We start from the raw sequence: 23,819 nt of genomic DNA, 5'->3' as shown, positions 1-23,819 counted from the left end.
CGTTGGTCTTGTCGGGATAGCTTATAGTAAGCGTCATCTTTCTTGTGATTTGGATGGGAGCTTGTCCATTTCTCATTTATTTTATCTACAATTAATTTCTTCATTTCTTCTGGATAGAGTGCAGAGTTTACTTGTGAGTTTGTTCTCCCACTCTTGGCGAGTGTGTCAGCCTTCTCATTTCCTGCTAGTTGTATGTGAGCTGGTATCCATTATGGCAGAAGTTGAACATTTTACATACCTGACAACTATTCCCGAAGAAGAAGGAGATGTTTCATTACCAACATCCAATCACACTGTCACTCATAAGGTCATTAAATTGGATGACATAGCACTACAAAAAGTGAAAGACATTATTCTATTCAAAGATCATGCTGAAATGCTTACTGGTGTTCCTTACACATTACCAGTTCTGAACAATGAAATTAACTCAGGAAGCAGCTACATTACCAATCCACATTTTCATCCTACATCCACTCAACGGACAGATTTTCTTTTCAAAGAAACATATGAACTATTTAGACATTACCTTGCTGACAAATCAAATTCACAGTATTCGGCTTCAAACATTTTACAGCATCAACATAAGTTAAAAGGGAAATTGAGTTTTGGTATCGGACAGTTCCTATTTTCGACAAACTCAAACGCGTTCATACAGACATTATTTGTGTGTTCAATATGGCATGGAGACATCATCTTCACAAACTGAGAGACCTTTTTTACAAGTTTAGAAAGCGCACACACACACAACCAAAATGACAACTCAGAAGTGGTTCCGAACTTCACACTTTCATTCTCCATGTTTTATACCGAATTGAGTAACGCTCGCTACACTGTCATTCAAACTCATCAAGGACGGACACTATCCAGATGTATCTAACCAATTACTTTGTCTCCATACATTTTATTTCAATTTCAATATATTTTCATTTTCATTTAAATGTATTGTAATTTGTTCCATGTCTAATATTATTACACATACACTTTTCTCTTTATGATGATACAGATACATGACATACAATTGCAATTTGATTTTGTTCCATATGTTTTGCAATTTTGTTTCATTTTTCAGAAGATTGTCATGTACTGTCACACTCATTTTTTCTATTTCAAATGTCATATGTAGTATATTTTTACATGTTTATATTTTCACATGTACGCATTTTCTATTATCATACCAAGTGATAAAGAGAGCGGAGGGTATTATCATACTATTATGTCACGTATAAATGTCAAATATATTTTTAATTTAAAAAAAATAATAATAATTAACTCAGGTTGCCGGGTTTTTCCAATGACGTAGTTGACATGTGTCAATCATTTGAGTAACGCACTTGCCACGTGACAGGAAACTATGTTTTGATTGGTTGGCCAAAGGTATCGGACCGAAGTTAGAAAATATAAGCGTGGGTACGGCAGTCGTCTTGATATTGTCGTAGAGTTAGGACGTAGATTACTCTTGAGTTAGAACTAATAGAGATCAGTTTAGTAGTAAATTTGAAAATTTTATATTTGATACAGTTTACTATTGTAAATACTGTACTATACGTTTGTGGTTCCAAGTTCTGAATTAGAGTTCTGTATTTGAATTAAAAGGATCTTCACTTATTCAATCTACTAGATAGCATTTAGATCGAGGTATACATCATATAGAATCCTCAGCATCACTGTTACAAGATCTTAGCACCACTGACAATTAGGCAAAGATCAACTAACAAGAGACAGTGACAGTCAAGCTCTTTAACACCAAGATCATCATCAAAGATTATTAAAGATAAAAAAATCATCACCCTGATACTGAGATAATGCTGCCCTGGCGTACACCCAGATCATATGTGTCAGAAGCGATGTTGCCCACTCGAACCTGAAATTTCCGGTTCTATGGGAATTTCCTCACAAAGCAGGGAAGGTGTCTCATTAGTTCCAGGTCACGTAGAATACCATGTTTCCAGATTGTATCATAGGCATTTTCTATATCTTTTCTATATCGAAAAATACAGCTACTAGATGTTTTCGTCTAAGAAATGCATTTCTGATTTAAGATTCCAGCCTTACCAGGTGGTCAGTTTTGACCTGCTGGAATCTGCACTGGTAGTTGGAGATGATTTTATTTCTCTCAAGGTACCAGACCAACCTTCATCCTTTCCATGGTTTTGCAGATGCAGCTTGTTAGTGCTATTGGGCGATAGTTAGCTGGGTCAGACCTCTCTTCACGGCTTATGTATCGGTATAACTGTGGCTTTTCTCCGGCTGTTTGGGAAAGCACCTGTTTGCCATACACAGTTATAGGTTTTTATAAGGGTTGCTAACGAGGGTTCTGGAAGATGCTTGAGGAACTGATAATGGATTTCATCTTCTCCTGGCGCTGTGTCATGTGATTTGTCCAGCAAGTCCCACAATTCTTCAAGCGAAAACGGTTTGTTATAGTCTTCATTGTTCTCTGATCTGAAGTCAATAGGGTGTCTTTCCTCCCTGATTTTGACTTTTTGGAATTCTGGCGCGTAGTGTGCAGTGGAAGATTTATCTGTTGTTGAGGGTGAAAGGCAGTCAGCTATATCTCTGGGGGACGTAACAGTTCGTCTTTGATTTTTCAAATGCTCTATTGCATTTGATTCTTTCCCTTTGATCCGCCTTAAGGCAAACCGCTCTAGCAGGAGTTTTGGCATCCAAACTGCTAACAAAATTCCTCCAGGAATTCCTTATGGTTTGTCTAGCCTTCGCTCTAGCTATCCTGAATAGCTTTAGATTTTCCTGGAAAGGATTCTTTATAAATGCAGCCAGTCGTTTTTTCTAACGCCAATAGCACTTTTGCAAGCTGAATCAAACCATGGTTTGCTAGGCCGTTTTGAATTTGCGCAGGCTTTCCTGCCAATATCAAGTAGCTTGCTAGCAAAGATGTCGGCTGGACTCTGTTCATTAATGAAATTTTCTGTGATATCCTCTGAGCATCTTTTTTTTGGAATTTGTTCCCTATCGGCCTTATTCAGCTTCCACCGCTGAGGTCGTCCCAATGAGGGGAGATTGTTAGCAATGAAGATTGGGAAGTGATCACTTCCCCCTAGATCATTGCTTACTGACCATTTAAAGTCGTCCAGAAGTCCGGGGACGCATACGGTGAGATCAATGCACGCGAGAGATCCAGTTCCTGGATGCAAGTAGGTCGGTGATGCATCATTAAGTATGCATAAATCATGTTGGAGGAAGATATCCTCCCTGAATACGACCTCGTGTCAGTATTGTTGGATCCCCACATAGTGTTATGGGCATTGAAATCCCCAAGTATTATATAGGGCCAAGGGCTCTTTATGTCTGTTGGGTTCAATGGAGTGCCTGGAGGTAGATACAGGCTGCAGCAAGTTATAACCTTGTGTAGGGTTATCCTAGCTGCTTCGGCCTGTAGTTTGGTTTGTAGTTCTACCCTCTCATGGGGGATGCTGTCCTTCACAAGGATACAGACTCCACCTAATGCTCTCTCCGCATCCTCAACAGCCCTGCTGTAAGTGCTGTAGCTTCGGAAACTGATACTATCTTTCAGAATTTTTTTTCTTTAATCAGACAGCTACAGGAGTCTCAGAATCAATCAGTAGCTGCATTTCCTCATAATTGGCCTTATGTCCTCTACAGTTCCATGCACAATCCTGGAATCAATGGCTTATTCTAAATTAGAATTAGAGCTATTAGGCCTTATGAGCAGGGCCGGTCTTAAGCCTCTGCAGCCTATGCGGTTGCAGTGGGCCACGCGCTTTCTTAGGTCCCGCGCTAATTCAGGGTGTAATTATTAAATGTCAAAATATATACGAAAAACTCCTGGAAATCTCCTGAATTTATTAAAATCTCCTGAAAACTCTTTAAAATCTCTAGAAAAATAGACAAAATTGTCATTTGTGGGTGTCATTAATTGCGGAAAACGCCAATCCTACGCGTGATAAAAGGAAAAAAGGCATTGTCAGCTTTCATGTAATAATTGGGAGAATTTATACCTTTATTGGAAGTTCCAATACTTTATTTACTTTTATAGTCACTAGCATATAAATATGCCATTGGTTACAAGGTTCGTAAAGTACAGATCGCAATTTTTAACTTCGTAAAGTCGATTTTTTTTTCTTATACAAAATCTTAATTTTCACTTAATATCCTTATTCCCACACATACTAGGCCCCACGCAATCAGTTTCGCATAGGGCCTCGCAATTGCTAGGACCGGCCCTGCTTAGGAGGCTCTTGAGAGGGGACGGCTAGGCCAAAGGGTAGCAAAACAAGGTCCCGCGGGAGTGCCGAAAAGGGTGCGAGAGCACCCTTATTGCAATGCCTGGGATGTAAAAGAGATTCCGCGGCGATTTGTCAACGTCCAGGCGCCGTCCCTCAAGGGGTTGTTACATGAATGGCGTGTCCCACACGGTTAGCCTAGTAGATCAAAGGAAAATGACGGGGGCCCGGATGGTGCGGTCTTTGGCCGCGTCTCTAGTCTGAGTCCGGAGTGTCTGTGTCCACCGGAAGTGAACGCAAAATGAAACTCTTAAGTTTAACCCCGAGTCTCACCCCCCTTCAGACAGAGTGGTGTGAAGGAGGAACACGTCGCTCACTTCAGGCCGGTAGAAGGGAGCTTTTGTTTGATTTTGCTGGCCTTAGAGTTCCAAGTGCGATGCACACCTCTACAAGACAATTTCAGATGGCAGAGCCTGTGGCGCTACTGAGCCCAATCTGCACCGGATATTCCGTTCCTTTGGTCACATCAGCTGCGTGAAGAGGGGCAAATGCTGTGTGGATGACATCGTTCCGACCATAATCAATGCTCACGCATTTAATCAAGCTTGTACCTTATAGCATGCTCAGTGTGCTATGGACCAATCTCTTTTGTGGACCAGTGGGAGAGGGCTATTTGAAAGGTTTACATGCTGTCATTAGGAGATCAGCAAAACACTGCTGCTTGAGTCAGGATTTGAATTCCAGCCTCCTTGTTAGGTGACCAAGCTGCAGCCAAGCAGTTTTGGCCACTTAGACAGAAATACCAAAACTCTAGCTATCTAACAATTCCAATCCCCTAGCACCAATTAGCTTAGTACATTTTCTTTATAAAAGCAAACTTAATTAATTGACTAATTAGTTGGTTGATATTTTAATTGATTCATGTGTTGTTATCAACCATGAGATTGTATGCAAAATTTGATGCTGATTAGATGAGTAGAAATAGTTGAAAACTTACTGCGAAAATCTAAAAACCCAAACAGCATGCAAGATACAGAATAAGTTAATATAAGTGTTGTAAAATTGACTTCATAGCAGAGGTAAACAAAAAAATGAAGGTAACAGGACATTCAGCCACATCCACCACAAATTAGAAAAGCAAAACATCTCAAGGAAAACAAAGAAAACTATCTACAAAATATAACACCAATTGTTATTTTAGCAAGTGAGCCCTTGAATACTGATAAAATCACGGAAACCCTGCTTAATATTTGAACAAATCCTTAATAAAATATACTAGTCGCTATTTTACAGGGCGGCCTTAGGCGCCTGCAACCTATGCGACCGCAGTGGGCCCCGAAATTTCATAGGACACGCACTTTTATAGGGCCTGCTCTAATTCAATGTGTAGAAATTATTAAATTAAACCATTTTATAACTTAAAAGAGATTTCCTGCGCACTCCTGTCGATTTACCAAGAGCACTTTCATAGGACCCACACCTTCATAGGACCCGCGCTTTCATAAGACCCACACTTTCATAGGACCCGCGCTAATTCAAGGTTGGATTAATTAAACCATTTTATAACTTAAAACAGATTTCCTGGCGATTTGCCAGGAGCTCCAGGAAATCTCCCGAAATAGCAAAATATACGAAAAAGTTCTTAAAATATACGGAAATATATACACGAAAATTGCCATTTTTGTGTGTCATTTAATATGGAAAACGCCAATCTTACGCGCGACATTGTGCATCAGCCGTAATTGTGTAATCTGGTGAAAGAAACTTCTCGCGCCTCAAACTAATAAAGAATTACTTGAGGTCAACAATTCTCAAAGATAGATTAAAACATTTGGTAATTCTTGCAATTGAGCGTGATCTATGTAGGAAACAGAATTATTATGATATACTGTATGACTTCGCTACACACAAGGCTCGTAAAGTATTTCTGTACGTAGTAAAGAATGAATAAAATGCATAGACGAATTTATTTTCTAATAGAAACTCTTAAATTTCACTTATTATCCGCTTCCCTACTCAAACTTGGCCTCACAAAATCCGTTTCGCATAGGACCCCACAATGGGTAAGTCCGGCCCTGCTATTTACATATATATATATATATATATATATATATTGTTGTAACTCTATTTCCGCACTGAGATGCATGGTGCGCACTAGGCACTGTTCCACACGAGCGTGGAACAAGGAAGAGGAGGAAATGGAGACATGATAGTAGATGCCGGCTTATTTCGTTGAATCAAACTAGATCCAGAACAAATTGACATTCTATGGTTTGTGTGTGTTCTTTATTTAATCATTAAATCCTTATCTATATTATCATTAACCTGTTGAGTATTTTCCTGGAAATTTATAGCACTATATATATATATATATCTACATAGTAGATTACTTAGATTAGTTCCTAGTCCAAACCTCCCGCTGGACAAAGGGGGATGGGAGCGGTCAGAGTTTGATACATTTAAACGACAGTCCAACGCGCAGCCAGTCATCCGTAGTGTGAACACTACTCTTGTTTTCTCGTGGACTATCCGCAGAGTGATCTTTCCTTTACTTCTCGACAAAACTCTTGAGGGAAGAAGAGAATTTTATAAATAGATGGAGAATTACAAGATGGAGACTGGATAGAAGAAATGCATCAATCAGAGTTATACTAACTACTTTGAAATAATTCAGAGAATAGAAAAAAAACAAAAAACAGTGTAAGCCTCTACTAACAAGGAAGAAACCTTGATGATGTGAAGACAACTACAAAAACTTGACATCAGACATGGACACAAAATGCTTGACAGATATCTAAATAGAAAGGTGTATTAGAGCAGGACAGGGCCATCCATGGACAGTGGAGCTACTGGGATGGATAAATATCTGTAGAATAGTACATTATCAACTAGCTTCTGGTGAAACAAAGGTGTTCAATCAATCTTACCATAGAAAAATCTGTGCCAATTACTCAAAGAAACTACATTGATGTTCTTATTAATTTTTTTTTGTCAAATCGGCAACTCTGAATTTAATATATACATACTGAAGGCAGCTATGCAGCAAAGAAAAGCGGGTTAATCTAATTTTAAAATTCTGATAAATGAAAAAAAAAAGTTTTATATTAAAATTTAATCTAAAATTTGGCATGACAAACACAAAAGAAACCAAACATTGGTGCTGTCTTCTGAAACTTAAGACTTTTCTTTGAATGATTATGAACATTTTCCTGTTTCGTATAAAAATCAGCAATTTGCTTACACAATAAGCAGTAGCATATTCTACACATATTTATTACTCTTAAATAACCAAAAAATCCTTAGCAGATTAGATTGAGCAAGATGCACAAAAGTTATGTGCAATTGGGATCCTGCATATGGAAAAAGGAGGCAGAATTACCAATTTATTAATCTTTTTTAAGGCTTATCCTAAGTGGAAAGTACATTTGTACGACATATATGGATTTCAAAGGAAAGAAAAAAGTCTTCCATTTTAGGAAACTTTGAATCAATGTTTACAATGTAAACAATGTTTACTTAATAAGATGTAATCATCTCTAGCATTACAGATTTAGTGAAAATAATTTTATTGATATACAAATATAACATGACATGCAATGAAATTTTTGTATTCTTAATAGCCAATTCACTACAAGAAAAATAGAAACTCACCCATGCTATCATATGAGCTCTGACGAAGTAGACTAAGACATACTTCCCCTACTTCAGTAATGTTAGGATGGTACAACTTTGTATTACAAACTACTTTCGGAGGCTATTTAAATAAAAAATAAAAAACTATATGTATACATTTTTATGTTCCATACCCATATATTATATTTTACACAGATAAAGCATGATATCTTAAAGAATGTTTATGAAAGTATAATTCTTACCACAATATTGTAGTCATCAGGAACAGATACTGTAAAACGGAATCTTCCGCCTTGCCAAAATCCTGTATCTGGCATGACTATCAATGTAAATTGATGCAAACAACTTGGATCATTAAATATCACTTCACAAGTTGAAGGCATGTTTTCTTCCATCTCTTGTACTTCTAAACCAGCAAAGAAATACTTAAGATATAGTACTTTTATATATAATTATTAATGCACAAGGTAATTAAAAATAGACCACAGAAATATGAAACTAAAGTAATATTTATATATTTCCTTTTCATAATTCTTTGATTGTTATTCCATAATTTGTAGACTGACAAGTTTGTTTTTTTAAATATCTATATTTCCATAGGTGGCTATTGCACAGCACGTGGGCTATATGAAGATCTTGAAGGTTAAGAGATAATCAAACAAGGTTATGAAGACAGTTTGTGTGGAAACACAAACTCAAAATCGGCCCACGAAGTGGACCACCAGGCAGGTTAATATTTTCAGAAAGAATATCAGAATGAGTTTCTATCAAAGGCAAACGACAGAAAAATGGAAAAAGAATGTTGACAGATCTTATGTGGTGCCACAACAATCCAACAGACCAAAGGATATATGAAAGTGAAGGTGAAGTTAGATGTGAATCTGGCCTAACTAATGTCATATAATGATTATCTAATTGATCTAATTGTTTTGTAAAGTGTCAATCTCTTATTCAACCCTCAAGAAAAAAAACATTTCCCTAAAGAAAAAAATTTCCTCTAGTTAAGTGTCCTATGGATATAGTGCAGCGCTGCAGTGATAATATGAAAAACTCCTTATTAATTGTTGTTTTAAATTATGCTCCAATTGTATGCATATTAAATAGATTTTTTCTCTAAAAATCTAACACCATTTGCATAAATGTGTTAATAAATAGTCATCTCCCTTAATAAATGCTGGTTTAATAATAGACTAAAGAAGCTTTGTAAACAGAAGGAAAACCTATATAGAAAATTTAAAGAAACATATGCAGAAAGAGTTTACTAAAAGTATATAAAAATTAAACACTTAACCCAAAAAGTAAGCAGACATCTGCAGAGTGAATACATAAACAATGTAATATCTAAAGATAACAACAAAAATCTATGGTCATACATTAAGTCTAAGAAAATGGAAACAACAGGCATAGCGCCATTAAAAGATGAACATAATATAATACATAATGATAATGAAACTAAAGCAAACATCCTAAACAAATACTTTGCATCAGCATTCTCAGCCCCAGGAGACAAAGACATATTACTGAATTTGAAACAAGTAGACAACATAGAAGATATAGTAGTACAAGAAAATGGAATTCAAAAACTATTAGCCAACACCAAACCAAATAAAGCGTCTGGACCTGATGGTATTCCAGCTAGATTACTCAAAGAACTAAGCAATGAGCTAGCCCCAGTGTTCAAAATACTCTTTCAGGCTTCACTTAACCAGGGCAGAGTACCAAAGGACTGGAAAGAAGCTAATGTCACCCCCCTATTTAAAAAAGGAGAAAAATCTGACCCAGGAAACTACAGACCAGTATCACTTACCAGCATCACATGTAAAATCCTAGAACACATAATATGTAGCAACATCATAAACCACTTAGACAAACATAATGTCCTCACACCAGACCAACATGGCTTTAGGAAATATAGATCATGTGAAACAAAACTAATAGGACTAATTGATTATTTTTCAAAAGGTTTAGATAATAGTGAACAAATAGATGCTATCTTACTAGATTTTTCTAAGGCTTTTGACAAAGTTCACCACCATAGTTTGCTTAAAAAATTAAAATATTTCGGCATTAATGGTCCACTGCATCAGAGGATTAAAGATTTTCTGATAGGGAGAGAACAAACTGTAATAATAAATGGCTCTAAATCAACACCAATAACAGTAAACTCAGGTGTACCTCAAGGAACAGTCTTGGGTGCACTACTATTTTTAATTTACATAAATGATTTACCAAATTGCATTACTTCAGGAACAAAAGTCAGATTATTTGCAGACGATTGCATAATATATAGAACAATAAAAACAACACAAGACACAGATATTTTACAAAGAGAATTAGATGAATTACAGAAATGGGAATCAAATTGGAGCATGTCTTTCCACCCAGAAAAATGTCAGTTGTTAAGTAACAAAAAAACTAAAACAAATTAATTCCACTTATCTTATTCATGGCAAACCAGTTACACACTGGCGGATCCGGGCGGGGGGGGGGGGGGGGGGGGGGGGGGGGGGCGATCGCCACCCCCCCACTCGGCGGACGAATTATAGTATAGAATTCACTCAATTTGTATGCGAATTTATTACTTATGTTAATAATATATACTAATTATTTATATTTCAACCTATTTTTAGATTATTTCGCCCCCCCTTCTAGTATTTGGTAGGGTCGGGAGGGGGCGATGGCATCAATCCGCCCCCCCCCCCCCACCATCAACTTTCGAGTGGGGGGGGGGTGGTCCTATTTATTTGTAGAAATCACAGCTTGCTAACAGAATCAATTAAATATCTATATGATTAAAACTTGTTATTGGTATTTTAACTGGTCTTTATATAATTTCGTTCACATGTTGGCCGATTGGAAGGGGAAGAGCGAATACCTCCACTGCCCTTCCCATCTAAACCCTTTGAGTGGGGGGGAGGGGGCGGTCCTACTTTTATGGAGAAATCATAGTATGTGAACAAAATTAGTCGAATATCTATATAATATAAACAGGTGGAAGTGCGATACATGCAATCCCCTCCCCCAATCGGACAAATCAATACTTTTTCTTTTTGTATTATAGTAAGAAATTACAAAATTACACAAATCTGTCACTAATATAATTTATATATGCTATAAAGTAAATTCTTATATCGAGTCGCCCAACCCCTATTCTTTAATGCAAAATGCAATCAATAGCAGAAATTATAAAAAGGAGCGAGAATTAATCATTATCGATATCGCCGTACCACTGTCTCATAATTTGAGAAAAACTGAGATAGAAAAACAAAGAAAATATGGGAACCTAGGCTTGGAGATTAAGCGTCTATGGAAATTGTCCAAAATAACAATATACCCCATTGTTATATCAACCGAGGGGATAATAACAACTGACCTCACAGACACCTTCAAGGCCCTTAACATTCCTAGGAACATCTTCGTTGCCTGTCAGAGGGCGGTACTGCTGCAGACCTGCCACATCACCAGAAAATTCCTCAGTGGAAACTGTTAAAGGGACTACGATGAATTTTGTTTCTCTTTAGCTAAACTCGACCCTGGCAGTGCCAGAGAATGACTACTCGTTCATTTCTAACATAATAATAATAATAATAATCTTTATTATCCGTAAGGAAATTTGTGCATTACACCAAACAAAAAACATTATAACTATAAGAAACCAAAGTGTACATTCACACCAGATGTTTGTAGACACAGTTTAAAATAGAATATGCATCCTCCGTTTGGGACCCCTCAACTCAAGAAAACATTAAGAAACTGGAACAGACACAAAATAGAGCAGTGAGATTCATAACAAACGAATATTCACATTTGACTAGAGTAACACCTTTAGTAAAATCACTAAATTTAGAAAGCCTTCAGGACGGAAGGCTCAAAAGTAAAGTAGCAATCATACATAAAACACTGAACCATAATCTTCAAATACAAAAACAAAATTTAATAAAATACTCTGAAAGACACAAAGATAAAGGCACATTCCTCGTCCCATATGCTAGGACAAATTTTTACAAATACTCCTTCTTCCCTAGTGCTATTAGAGCATGGAATGGGTTGCCTGAGCTAGCCAGGAAAACCAGTGACTTGGCAGAATTTAAGTCATTGGTTAATATGCATGACTAAATGAATGACGCGTAGGACGTAATCATCTTTTTTTGAAGTAACGTCATTATGTAAGATAAGAAGATAAAATAAGAAGATAATAGTAAATAGTTGTAAAAATGGTGTATTTTTATGAAAAAACTCTTTGAATAGTTGATTTTAAAAATTAAATTTTTCGCTTTTAGAAAAGAAAAGAGTAGCCGTTGCATCAGAACTTTGAAAGGTCTAAAATATCATGATGTCGGATTTTCAATATCTTTTCCAGTTTACAAGATCTAAACGGGACGGACGGATAGACAGACAGACCACACAAAACTAATAGCGTCTATTCCCCTTTCATGGGAGTATTTATGTTTATCCCTGAAGCCAACAAATACCATCTAATTATATTTTCAATCTCTGCAATAAAAATATGGAAGATTTCATGCTATTGACTGTTTCTCATAGTCTTCTTTCTTATAAATTTTTTCTTCGTCAATTACTTTACAGATATGTTATTGTTATTGTCAGTCAGGTTTAATTAACAACATGTGTTAATGTCAACTTTGACAAATTTTCTATTCTGCAAAATCTATTTTGGAAAAATAATATCAATATTAAATAAACTCTCAGTGTTCTTCCACTTGACATGAAGCTTACACAATACCAGGAAGTTGTCCATTCCAACCTGTGCTCAACTTATTACAATACATAATTCTAAATCTACCAACATGATACACAGATACAGTATCAGGCCTGATGTGACAAAAGGAAGTCTTTTATAAGATACAAAGTTTTTGAGAACCAGTTACATGACAAACAGTTCAAAGAAATTTTTTTAAACATACTTTGTTCCAACAAATGGTTTTTGATAAGCAGTTCAATAGGGGTGGGTCTATTTAATTAATATTGCATGATTATGGAGAAACAAGAAAAACATAAAAATACTTTTAAAAAAAAACAAAGCTTAAATTAAGTGTTGTAGTATCAATTAGTTTGGATCAGTCATGTAATTAAAGTTGTAATAGATCTAGACAAACAATAATATATGGCTCCTTCTGTCTTAAAAGATAATGAATGCACCCAGATGAGTCACTGGTTTTGGTTTCGACTTGAGGCGGGGCAGAATCTGGTGGGATTAATCAGGCCAATTCTGGAGCAACAGAGTTTGCCACAGTTCGTGCATGTATATGCATCTGTTTTAAGGCTAGCTGATAGGGCAGTTTTCATTTTCTTGACTAAGGCAGCTTCGTCTTGGGCTAACTACTCCCACATACTTTCGTTGATGCCAGTGGTTCTCAAGTCTTGCTTGCAGACTTAGTCTTGGGCGGCCCTTGGGTGTGAATCCCAACGCAAACTCTTTAGGGATTCTTCTATCTGGCATGAGGGTGACATGTCCAAACCAGTGTAGTCTTCTCTGTGTTAGAAGAGCATAGATGCTGTGCGTATTGGCCAGTTTCAAAATGTCCTGTTAGGAGACATGATCCCTGCAGGAGATGCATATTATGCAACGCAGGTGTTGCAAGTGAAAGCTATTTAATCTATGCTCTTATTACATGTATGTTGACCAGCTCTCACTACCATAAAGAAGCGTGCTTAAAACACAGGCATTGTAGACTAGGATTTTGGTTGCCATTCTCCTAGACGCACTTGGAGAGCTGGTGATTGTTGATCCCAAGAATGTGAATTCCTGCACCACCATAAGGGTGTCATTAGCAAGATGTATCGCATGTATTTCTGTGACACTTGTTCCAGGATTTCAGTCTTGGATAGGCTTATTGTAAGACTAAACTCTTTGAGTTTACAAGCCATTGTAATCCTTCTTGTGAATGAGATATAAATGATTCATCGTCTGTCTGCAAAATAACAGTTCTCTAATCCTCATTTAACTATGCCATATCTTTGTTTTGGGTTTAAAATGTGCCAGGTTAAAAGCTTTCCATTGGATCTACTATAGATATATACTCCATCTTCTTGGGATTTGAAAGCGCTGGTGAGTACAACTGAGAAGATACCGAATAGTGTTGAAGCCAGAACACATCTTTGTTTTAGTTCGCTCTTGATGAAGAATGGCCTAGAGGTGGAATTGTCAAACTGTACAGTGCCCTGCATATTTTCATGAAAAGCTGACACTAGTTTCTGTAGCTTGTTTAGAAAGCTGATTCTCTCTAATACAACAAAACAAAAAGACTGCTTATGCTGACAAGGTAAAAAGCCTTGATCAAGTCAATGAATGCTTTAAAGAGGGCCTGCTTTTGTTCTCTGCTCTTCTCCAGTAGCTGCCAAAAGGAGAAAATCATATATGTTGTGGATCTAGCTGCCCTAAAGCCACATTTACTTTAGCATAAGCCTTCCCAACTATGCTAAGAAAGTGAAATGCCTCTATAATTGTTACAATCGGAGCAATCGCCTTTATTTTTATAGATTTACTAAGTTTGAATCTTTTCATTTCTCTGGGAGCATTCCTTGTTTCCAGCAAATATTTTAGCCAAATGTTTTTTTTTAGCGCAATTTCTTGCTTTTAGCTTTTTCAATACACTATGATCCTATCACTTGTCTGGACCAGTTGGAAAGGGATGACAAATTTTAGTAGAAAAATAACACTATTTGAATGCAAATTCTTTTCTTATGTTAATATGATGTACTAATTATTTATATTTTAACCTTTTTCTAGATTACATCCACCCTCCTAGAACGATTGCAGAGTTGGTGTGTGGGGTTGCGATTGTATCAATCCCACCACCACCCCCAATTCTTTAAGTGGGGGGTGGCGGTCCAATATTTTGTAGAAATAACAGTTTGTTAACAGAATTAGAAGCTGTCCAAATTTATGTAGAAATCATAGTTTGTGAAAAAAAAAATTTTGAATATCTATTGTTCTGTAGACAATAGATCATACGAATTAATTAACAGAGACTTTATTTGATAGAAGTAGACATTGAAAACTATCATTTTATTGCCACATCCTTTCAAGTAATTTTCACACAAAAATTCACAACAAATAATGACATAATATAAAAATATTAGCATTGGTAATCAATTATTTTGTTTGGTACCTTTAACAAGGGATTAAATTGTACTTGACAGATGTGGTGGTTTAAGCTGAATTAGTCCCCTTGACAACTCAAGTACTGAGTGAACATTTTTTTATGCAAGATACCCTCTTCTTACCTCCACCTTTCACAACTTGTCCAGACAAGTGGTAGGATCATAGCTCATTTAGAAAGCTAAAAGCTAAACAAAACCATTGGTAAAAATATTTCTAATCGCACAGATTTGTTATGTCTAGTCTAGGTCAATCATGCATATAATTAAATGACTACTGCCCTCCCCACTCTAACCCTTTGAGAGAGCTTTGAACTATAGTTCTGTAACAAAACGAAGTTACAAAGAGATTTATTGAACAAAATTAATCATTTATAAATCAAATTTTGCTTAAATATCATTTTTCAAAGACATTTTTTTTTGGCAGCCACACTCAAAGCCTTTATCTAAATCTGTGGGGTATCTTTTCTTTTCAAGAAACAAATCAGTTGTATTTGCAATGTAGTTAGGGCCTATAAATTCATATTACAGAGTTCCCCCAGACCCCCTAGCTGTCAAGAGATGGGCTACAAACTAACCCTAGCCCAAAAAGGTTAAATATCCAAAGAGCATTTAACCATCGTTCTGTTAGCGTCTTATTTTGATCAAAACAGGCCTACTACAAAACGTCTCACTTAACATGAAAAATAAAAATTTTCATAAATAAGAATTTTTGGCAGAAGTTTGAGAAACACTGCTCTAATTGTAATATAGACCACTTTTTGTTATTCTTTTATAAATATATATATAAATATATATAAATTAATTAATATAGATAGATAGATAGATGTAGATAGATAGATATAGATAGATAGATATAGATAGATAGTTTTAACATTTTAAACAATTTTTTGCAACACAAAATTAAAAAAAAAAAGTAAATAAAATATTTATCTAAAAAAAAATTATTATTAAAATATATTTTGTTATACACAATACCTTTAATGAGAAGCTTATCTCTAATGGATAAGCGTTTCGTGCTAATTTCTCCCTGTTCTTGATTTTTTTTTGCTTGTTTCATTTTCAATGTGATCATCTATGTCAAACAAAAAATATTTTATTAATATTTTCCATAGAACTTTAGCCTTCATTGTAGTGGGTGTAGCCTTTTTTTCATAGTGTTCTAACAGACTCAATGCACAAAATAACAGATAAAAAGATTAAAATAACAGCTAAAAAATGAATATTCTAGCAAAATAACAGATCAACAGTCTATGTATATTTTTTATGAAAATAACATATGTTATTACTATTCTCATCTTAGAGATTATAGACGTTACTTCAAATGAGAAGATAATTCTGTCCTACGTAAGTGTCCATTTAGTCATGCATGTTAATCAGTGACTTAAACTCTGCTAAGTCGTTGATTTTACAGGCTAATACAGGCAACCCATCCCATTCTCTTAATAGCACAAGGGAAGAAGGAAATTTGTCCTAGCATATGGTATAAGAAATGTGCCTCTATCTTTGTGTCTGAGTATTTTTATTAGTTTTTCAATTTGTAAATTATGGTTCAGTGTATTACATGTTATTGCTACTTTAATTTCTATTCTTCTGTCCTGAAGTGTTTATAAATTTAGTGATTTTACTACAAGTGTTACTCTAATCAAATGTTAATATTCGTTTATTATAAATTTCACTTGCTTATTTTGCATTTGTTCTAGTTTCTGTATGTTTTCTTGATTTCAGTATCTTGTGTTGTTTTTATAGTTCTATATATTATGCAATCATCTGCAGATAATATGACTTTAGTTTTGTAGCTCATGGCTTAGTTCTTTGAGCTATCTAGCTGGAATACCTTCAGGTCTAGATTATTTATTTGGTTTAATGCTAGATAATAGTTTTTTGGATCCCTTTTTCTTGTACATTCATTGCTATGTTTTTGACTTGGTTTAAATAAAACAATATGTCTTTGTCTACTTAGGCTAAGAATGCTGTATTTATTTAGAATGTAATGTTAGTTTTAGTCTTGTTATCGTTATGTGTTTCTAATAAGTTATCCTCACTTTTGAATGGAGCTACTCGTGATGTTTCCATTTGTTCCCCTGGCAATCAAATCATTAAATAGGAACAATCTGGTATAAACTTTGTCACATGTAAATTATGAGTGAGTCTGGTGTGAATGTACACTTTGGTTTCTTATAGTTATACTTTTTTGTTTGGTGTAATGCACAAATTGTAAGACAAATTTCCATACGGACCATAAAGATTATTATTATTATTTTCTTAGATTTAATATATGACCATAGATTTTTATTGTTATCCTCAGATATTACTTTGTTTATTTATTCCCTCTGCAGCTGTCTGCTAACTTTTTGTATTAGATTTTTAATAAGTGTATAATAGTCAATATATGAGAAAAATAATTTATTGACTATACTATTACAATTCTGTGAAGGCTGTATTAACAGAATAAGTATGTATGTTCATGAGAACAAAGTTAAATATTAAATAACAATCTGGATCATATTCACAACATATTTATGAGGTCAAAATATTAAAAGGAGCACAAGGCCAAGAAATCCTTATTTCAAATGAGAAAAAAGAAAGTTGTAATATTAGGTATATTTTACATTAAAAACATCAATATAAGGCTACAAAAGATAAATCTGTTTATTAAAAAAAGTTCTTATGAATCTTAGCATCACCAATGATCTGCTAACTTTTAGAGCTGTTGTCAAAGTACTTATATAGCTATAGTTTGTCCATCGTGGTTCGATGATGACCACTTTTGTCATCCAGGGGGCTTAGGGCTTTGCACTGGGGTTTTGTGCTTCCTCATGTGGCTGGTGAGACCTATGTGAGCCCGGAATGTTTGGCTGCACACTGGGCAGGTTATTCCAGCTGGAGCTAGTGTCATTGGCCTTGCTTTTCTTCTCTGGCATTTTTCTTCTGCCAGCATTGTTCTCTTTTCCTCAGCAACCATGTGCGCCAGTTTTCACAGCTCGATGCCATGATGCATGTCATGTGCCTCTGTCTCCCAGGTGGCTGGGTAAAGTACTGATAAATAGGACATCACAGGTCTTTTTTTATTGGCTTATTTTTAAGTTTTCAGTGGAAAGCTGCTCTAGGATGTTCATATTCTTACATTGACGGTTATGATGTGTCCACTTAATATATGTTTAACAGGTTTAGCAATGAGAAAAAAATCCTATTGTGGTAGTGTGCCATGGCTCCTAAACACTTTCAATTTTCCACCAGTTGTTTTTTTTTTCAGCTCTAAGACATGATAAGCTCATTTTTTTCTCTAGTGTTTTCTCATACTTGTTCCATAAAGATGGCCAACAAAAGGAAGAGTACTCCTGCAGAATCTTCAGCCTAATGATTTATATATGAAGATTATCCAAGAATAGAAGGTTGAATGAAAGTTTTAGCAATCACTAGTAGCATGGGCTTATCTCATTCCACTATATCTACTGTTCTCAAAGACAAGTAGAAAGTGAAAGGGATCATAAAGACTACTGTGGGCTACAAGGCTATCATAATAAGGCAACATAACATGAAGATTTGTGACAAAATATATCAAGCCCCATGTCCAAGTTTGTTTAATTACTAATTTGTTTAACAAAGAGGTTGTTTGATTAGAAAACCATCATTAAGCAAGGACTACCTGTATTTTAGGCTTAAATGGTGGCTGTTTCGGCTTATACAAGCCATATCATTTACACAGTCCAAATGAACAGTGGTGTCACTAGGGGGGTGCAGTCTGTAATGAGAGAAACCTACTAGGCTTTTTTTTTTTTACAAAAGCAGACAATGTTTAAAAAGTTAACTGACGTAGCTGGACAGTTAATATATAAATTTAGATCTATATTTTACTAAAATTTTTTGTAGGAATGTTCAAAACGTTACGTGCTTACAAGGGGCGGGAGAGTAAAGTTTTTTTTTTCTTAAGACAAATATCAGTTGTTTTTGCATAGTAAGCAAAATGACATTATTAACAATATTTAAGAAATAAAATTAAAAGTTGTCTCTTTTTCTAAATAGAAACCTATCAAAATTTTTTTCACTTAGGACATTAATATTTTTTTTTAATATCACAAAGCAATTTTTTTTTATTTAAAATATTAATTTTTAAAAATACCTTAAATGAATTCTTGGTTCAGGCTTTGAAAATTCTGAAAGCTTTAAAAAAGTTTCACAAAAATAATAATTAAAATTTGAACAAAATATTGAAATATTAGCATATCTATATATATATAATTATCTTCATGGCTCAAGGGTTTGGACACACAAGATGTAAAGGAAAGATCACTCTTTTATTTCTGCAAGTCGGACAGACTAGAGTTACCCTAAGAAAAAAAAAAGGGGGGGGGGAGAACAAGTAGTATTCACCTGTCACAAAATAGCAGGGCGGGGCTAAACCATTGTGACCAAGAAGTCATGGAAAGATCACTCTTTTTTATTTCTACCCCACGTAGTTTTAGTGGCGAAAAAAAGGGGGGGAGAGGAGAACAAGTAATCTACTCTGTATTCACCCATCACTAAAAAGCAGGGCCAGACTCAACCATTGTGGGGCCCTATACAAAACGGATTTCACGTGGCCAAGTTTAGGTAGGGATATAGATAATAAGTGAAAATTAAGAGTTTGTATTAGAAAATATATTCGTCTTTGAATTTTATTCATTCTTTACTACGTACAGAATTACTTTACGAGCCTTGGGTGTAGTGAAGCCATACAGTATATCTATCATAAACATTCTGTTTCCTACATTGATCACCCTCAATAGCAAGAATTACCAAATGTTTCAATCTATCTTTGATTGAAGCTTCTTTCACCAGATTCCACAATTACGGGTATTGCATAATGCAGTTGTTTTTTTTCATCGCATGTAGGATTGGCATTTTCCATATTGAATGACACCCCAAAATGACAATTTTTGTCTATATATTTCAGGAGATTTGTATGCCTTTTCAAAAGATTTTTTAAATTTCTGGAGATTTCCATGACTTTTTTGTATATTTTGGAATTTCATGAGATTTCAAGAAGCTCCTGGTAAATCAGGAGGCTGCAGGAATTCTGTTATAAGTTATACAATGGATTAATTTAATAATTTACACCTAGAATTAGCGTGGGTTCAATGCGGTCGCATAGGTTGCATTGGCCTAAGACCGGCCCTGCAAAATAATGACGTATGCTATGCTGTGGGTCAACTAGTGAAATATAAAATAGCCATAATGAAAAGCAGATCTTATGATTATAATGATTATGTTTTCAGACTTTGTTTTCACACAAATTTAATATCACAAAGTATATAGTGATACTTTTTTTGCTTAGCCCCACTGCCCCCTTTACCTGACTTGCTGATTTTAGAGAACACAATTTTTTCTTTTCTTTATTTATTTCGTAAAGTCCAAGTTGGTAGTTCCAATTAGGCTTAGGTAACAGCTATTATAAATTTTTTTACAAATGTTTAATTTAATTTAAATTGTGAAAACAACAAGCACCAACAATAAAAGATCAATACAATCAAACTCAGCAGCTCAAGATTATATTTATAAATTAAATAGCCCAACTAAAAAATTTTATATTAAATGGACGTACAAAGTCATTGGCAAAATGTATATCTTCAAAGTTGATTTAGGGATATTTTTTCATCAGAACGCCTAAACAAGCTAAATTATCATAATGCCCACCTGACATAATAGCCATGTTTAAAAAAAGAAAAAGTTGTATTAATTAAATAGGTTATGGCTGAAAATGTTTAGTTTTATACTGCTTTTTGCTGTATAAATCAACACTCTATTAGCCAAACACTGGGCTTGACAAAATCTATAAGTTTTCCAGTCTATATACCAATAGGAACCCAAAACTGAAGCAAAAATCTTGCTTTTTTTTAAATTGCGTTAACATTTTGTGCTATGCTCCCACCAACCTTGCAAGCAATACTGACAAAAATACATTTTATACCTACAAGAGATGTTTTGATCATCATGGGAGACCTGAATGCCAAATTGGGAAGTGACAACAGTGAGAGAGAGAAAAGTATGAGCACCCGTGGACTTGGCACCATAAATAAAAATGGAGAAATATTTGCAGACTTCTGCACATTTAATGAACTGGTGATAGGAGGCAGCATTTTCCTCCACAAAAAATGCCATAATGGGATATGGGTCTCACCAGACAAAAGAACAGAGAACCAAGACAGAGAACCAAATTGACCACATTACCATAGGTCGCAACTGGAGAAGCACATTACTAGATGTATGAAACAGAAGAGGAGCAGATATTGCATCAGACCACCACCTAGTTGTTGCCAAACTAAAAATGAAGCTGGCCAGCAATAAAACAAATAAACAAAAGGAAAAGATTTGACATAGACAAGCTCCACAACATCCAGATTAAAAAGGAATTCCAACTATCCCTTCAAAATAGATTTGCTGTGCTACAACTAGATGAGGATAAACAAAGCGTTGATAAATCTTAGCAAAAATTCAAAGAAATTATTACTGAAAAAAGCAATGAAGTACTAAGCCTTAACCCTGGAAAAAACACTGGATTAGTGATGAGACATGGAAATTAATCGAAAAAATTAATGAGAAATGGACAAGCTCTCATGCGAATCACAAGAAAGATGATGCTTATTATAAGCTATCACGACAAGATCAACGTCTAATCTTTTGATTCTAATCTTTCGACTCAGGACAGGACAACATATGTACCGGAAGCTCAAAATTGGAACCAATGAAATCTGCCCATGTTGAGTGTCACCAGAGAATGCTGACCATTTCCTTCAAAACTGTTCTCTTTACCATGAGACCCATACAAGACACTGGCCCCAAAACACCCCAATAGAAAGAAAACTATATGGAAAGCTCCCTGATTAGGAAACCACTGCGAAGTTCATCTCATATTTTGGTCTAGTCATCTGAACGCTCCAACATAAAAATGAAAACGAAGAAGAATAGAAGAGAGGAAATGTGCTTAACAGGCAGTTAACCTAGTAAAAAAAAGAAACCACAAGCAACAATTCAAACAAGACTACCAAGCAGTTTCACAAAACTCACTAAAAAGCTTAGACAGGACAAACAATCATTTTACAATAATCTTGCAGAACAGGCAGAAGAAGCAGCAGGTAAATGAGATATAAAACAACTGTACAAATTCACCAAACTAAAAAGTACTAAACAAGGCTAATTGCAATGTTCCTATTTGAGAAAAATATGGAAAACTACTTTTTTCAATAAATGAACAGTTTGAAAGATGGAAAGAATATTTTCAAGAAATGCTCAATAGACCCAAACCACTAAGTCCACTGAATCTAAATGAAGGACCAACACTAGCTATAAACATGGAAGAAATAACAAAATATGAAATGCACTTAGACAAATGAAGACAGGTAAAGCAGCTGGTATTGACAACATACCACCCGAAGTCATAAAAAGAAGGAGGAAGTAAAATAGTTGACCAACTGCACAAACTATTCAACAAAATTTGGTCAACAGAAACACCTCCCGGTGAGTGGAAAAAGGTATTGCTAAGCTAATAAAACTACCAAAGAGTGGAGCTCTATCACAATGTGAGAAATGGCGTGGCATCACTTTGTTGTTAGTACCAAGCAAGATTTTCAGCAGAATCTTTCTAAACAGAATAAAGGGAGCATGTGATGAACACCCAAGGCCAGATTCAGAAAAGGGAGATCTTGTGCTGACCAGCCAAATAGCAACACTCAAAATAATTGTAGAACAGGGGTGGGCAAATTACGACACGCTGGCCACATGCGCCCACAAACACCTACAGAAATCAGGTGTGCTCACATATTATACAATGCAAATATATTAGAAATAAATCACTTTAAATATCTATATAAATTATTGAAACTTCTGACTCTTATCACTCATAATGAAGAGGCTAAAGAAACATTGTCCCAACATGTCATTTTAAAAAGTAAAATGTTAAAAATGAGAAATGTTTTACATGTTTCGGATGTTCCTTCAGAGTTGAAGATAGTTTACTTCCTAGTCCAAATCTCCCACAGGACGACGGGAATGGGAGCGGGCAGGGTTTGAATCTGGGACCATCGATGAATCCAAACGTCAGTCCAGCATAAACCGCACGACCAGGCAGCATCCAAAGTATAAAGTAAACGAAGATTTTTCTTATTTCAAAACATTCAGTCAAAGATACAAACTCATTTATTAATACTAGATACAAACTCATTTATTAATACTATGAAAAACTGTGTTGAAAGTGTTGAGTTGGCATGGAACAAAAAGGCAAGTGTAACAACTGATGGAGTCCGTGCTTTGACTGAGAAAAAACAATTTTAAGAACAATATGCCAATCATAAACTCTTAAATTGCATTGAATATCATACATATTACAGACCCAATTATCTCAGTGATCAAACTTATCAGAGCTAGAGGTTTTAACCAAATGCAGTTCAGGGAAGTACTTAAAGAATTGGAAAAAAAAAAATTCTGATTGTTTGGTACCACAGTAGTATCCCCTGGATTAACACGGGCAAGTTGTTGAGAAGAATATGGAATCTCAAGAAAAAAATTGTTACGTTGAAGGACATTGACTGTGACTTTGTTACTAATATTTCTAATGAAGAGCGGAAGACAAACTTCTCGATTTACATCGGAAGTAGCAATGGGTTGTTTGCACATAAAATGTATGTGCATGTTAAATTGTTTTCAAACAAGGCTTTCCCATTTCTCTAAGCAAGCAAGTGAAAACAGGTTTTGCCATTTTCTTTTGCTGAAAGGTAAAGTTATTTCTAGTGAAATGGCTATAATGTACAAGACTTAATTGGGTTAGTTTTTGGAATGTGAAAGCAAATTTTAAGACGTCAAGAACTTGGAACCAGTTTTCAATACCCT

At 35.3% G+C, this 23,819-nt stretch overlaps 1 protein-coding gene across 6 annotated transcripts in view; it reads right to left on the bottom strand.

Moving 5' to 3' along the window:
- Positions 1-23,819, bottom strand: part of LOC106073966 (NEDD8-conjugating enzyme UBE2F-like) — a 60,739-nt gene that overhangs the window by 22,888 nt on the left and 14,032 nt on the right. For 3 of the 6 annotated variants that reach the window (XM_013234664.2, XM_056013785.1, XM_056013787.1), the window contains exons 2-5: positions 19,078-19,118; positions 15,933-16,029; positions 8,078-8,241; positions 7,854-7,956 (exon numbers count right to left, since the gene is read on the bottom strand). In XM_013234664.2, coding sequence (XP_013090118.1) covers positions 7,854-7,956; positions 8,078-8,241; positions 15,933-16,029 — 364 coding nt within the window. In that variant the 5' untranslated portion in view covers positions 19,078-19,118. Of the gene's footprint in view, positions 1-7,853; positions 7,957-8,077; positions 8,242-15,932; positions 16,030-18,603; positions 18,700-19,077; positions 19,119-22,911; positions 23,006-23,819 lie in introns of all 6 variants that reach the window. The other 3 variants (XM_056013786.1, XM_013234665.2, XM_056013784.1) reach the window with 3 other exon arrangements.

This window comes from Biomphalaria glabrata, chromosome 16, assembly GCF_947242115.1.
Source record: "Biomphalaria glabrata chromosome 16, xgBioGlab47.1, whole genome shotgun sequence".
NCBI classification, from domain to species: Eukaryota; Metazoa; Mollusca; class Gastropoda; family Planorbidae; genus Biomphalaria; species Biomphalaria glabrata.
Note: the sequence above shows the minus strand (reverse complement) of the source record. Positions and strands in the feature narration are given on the sequence as shown.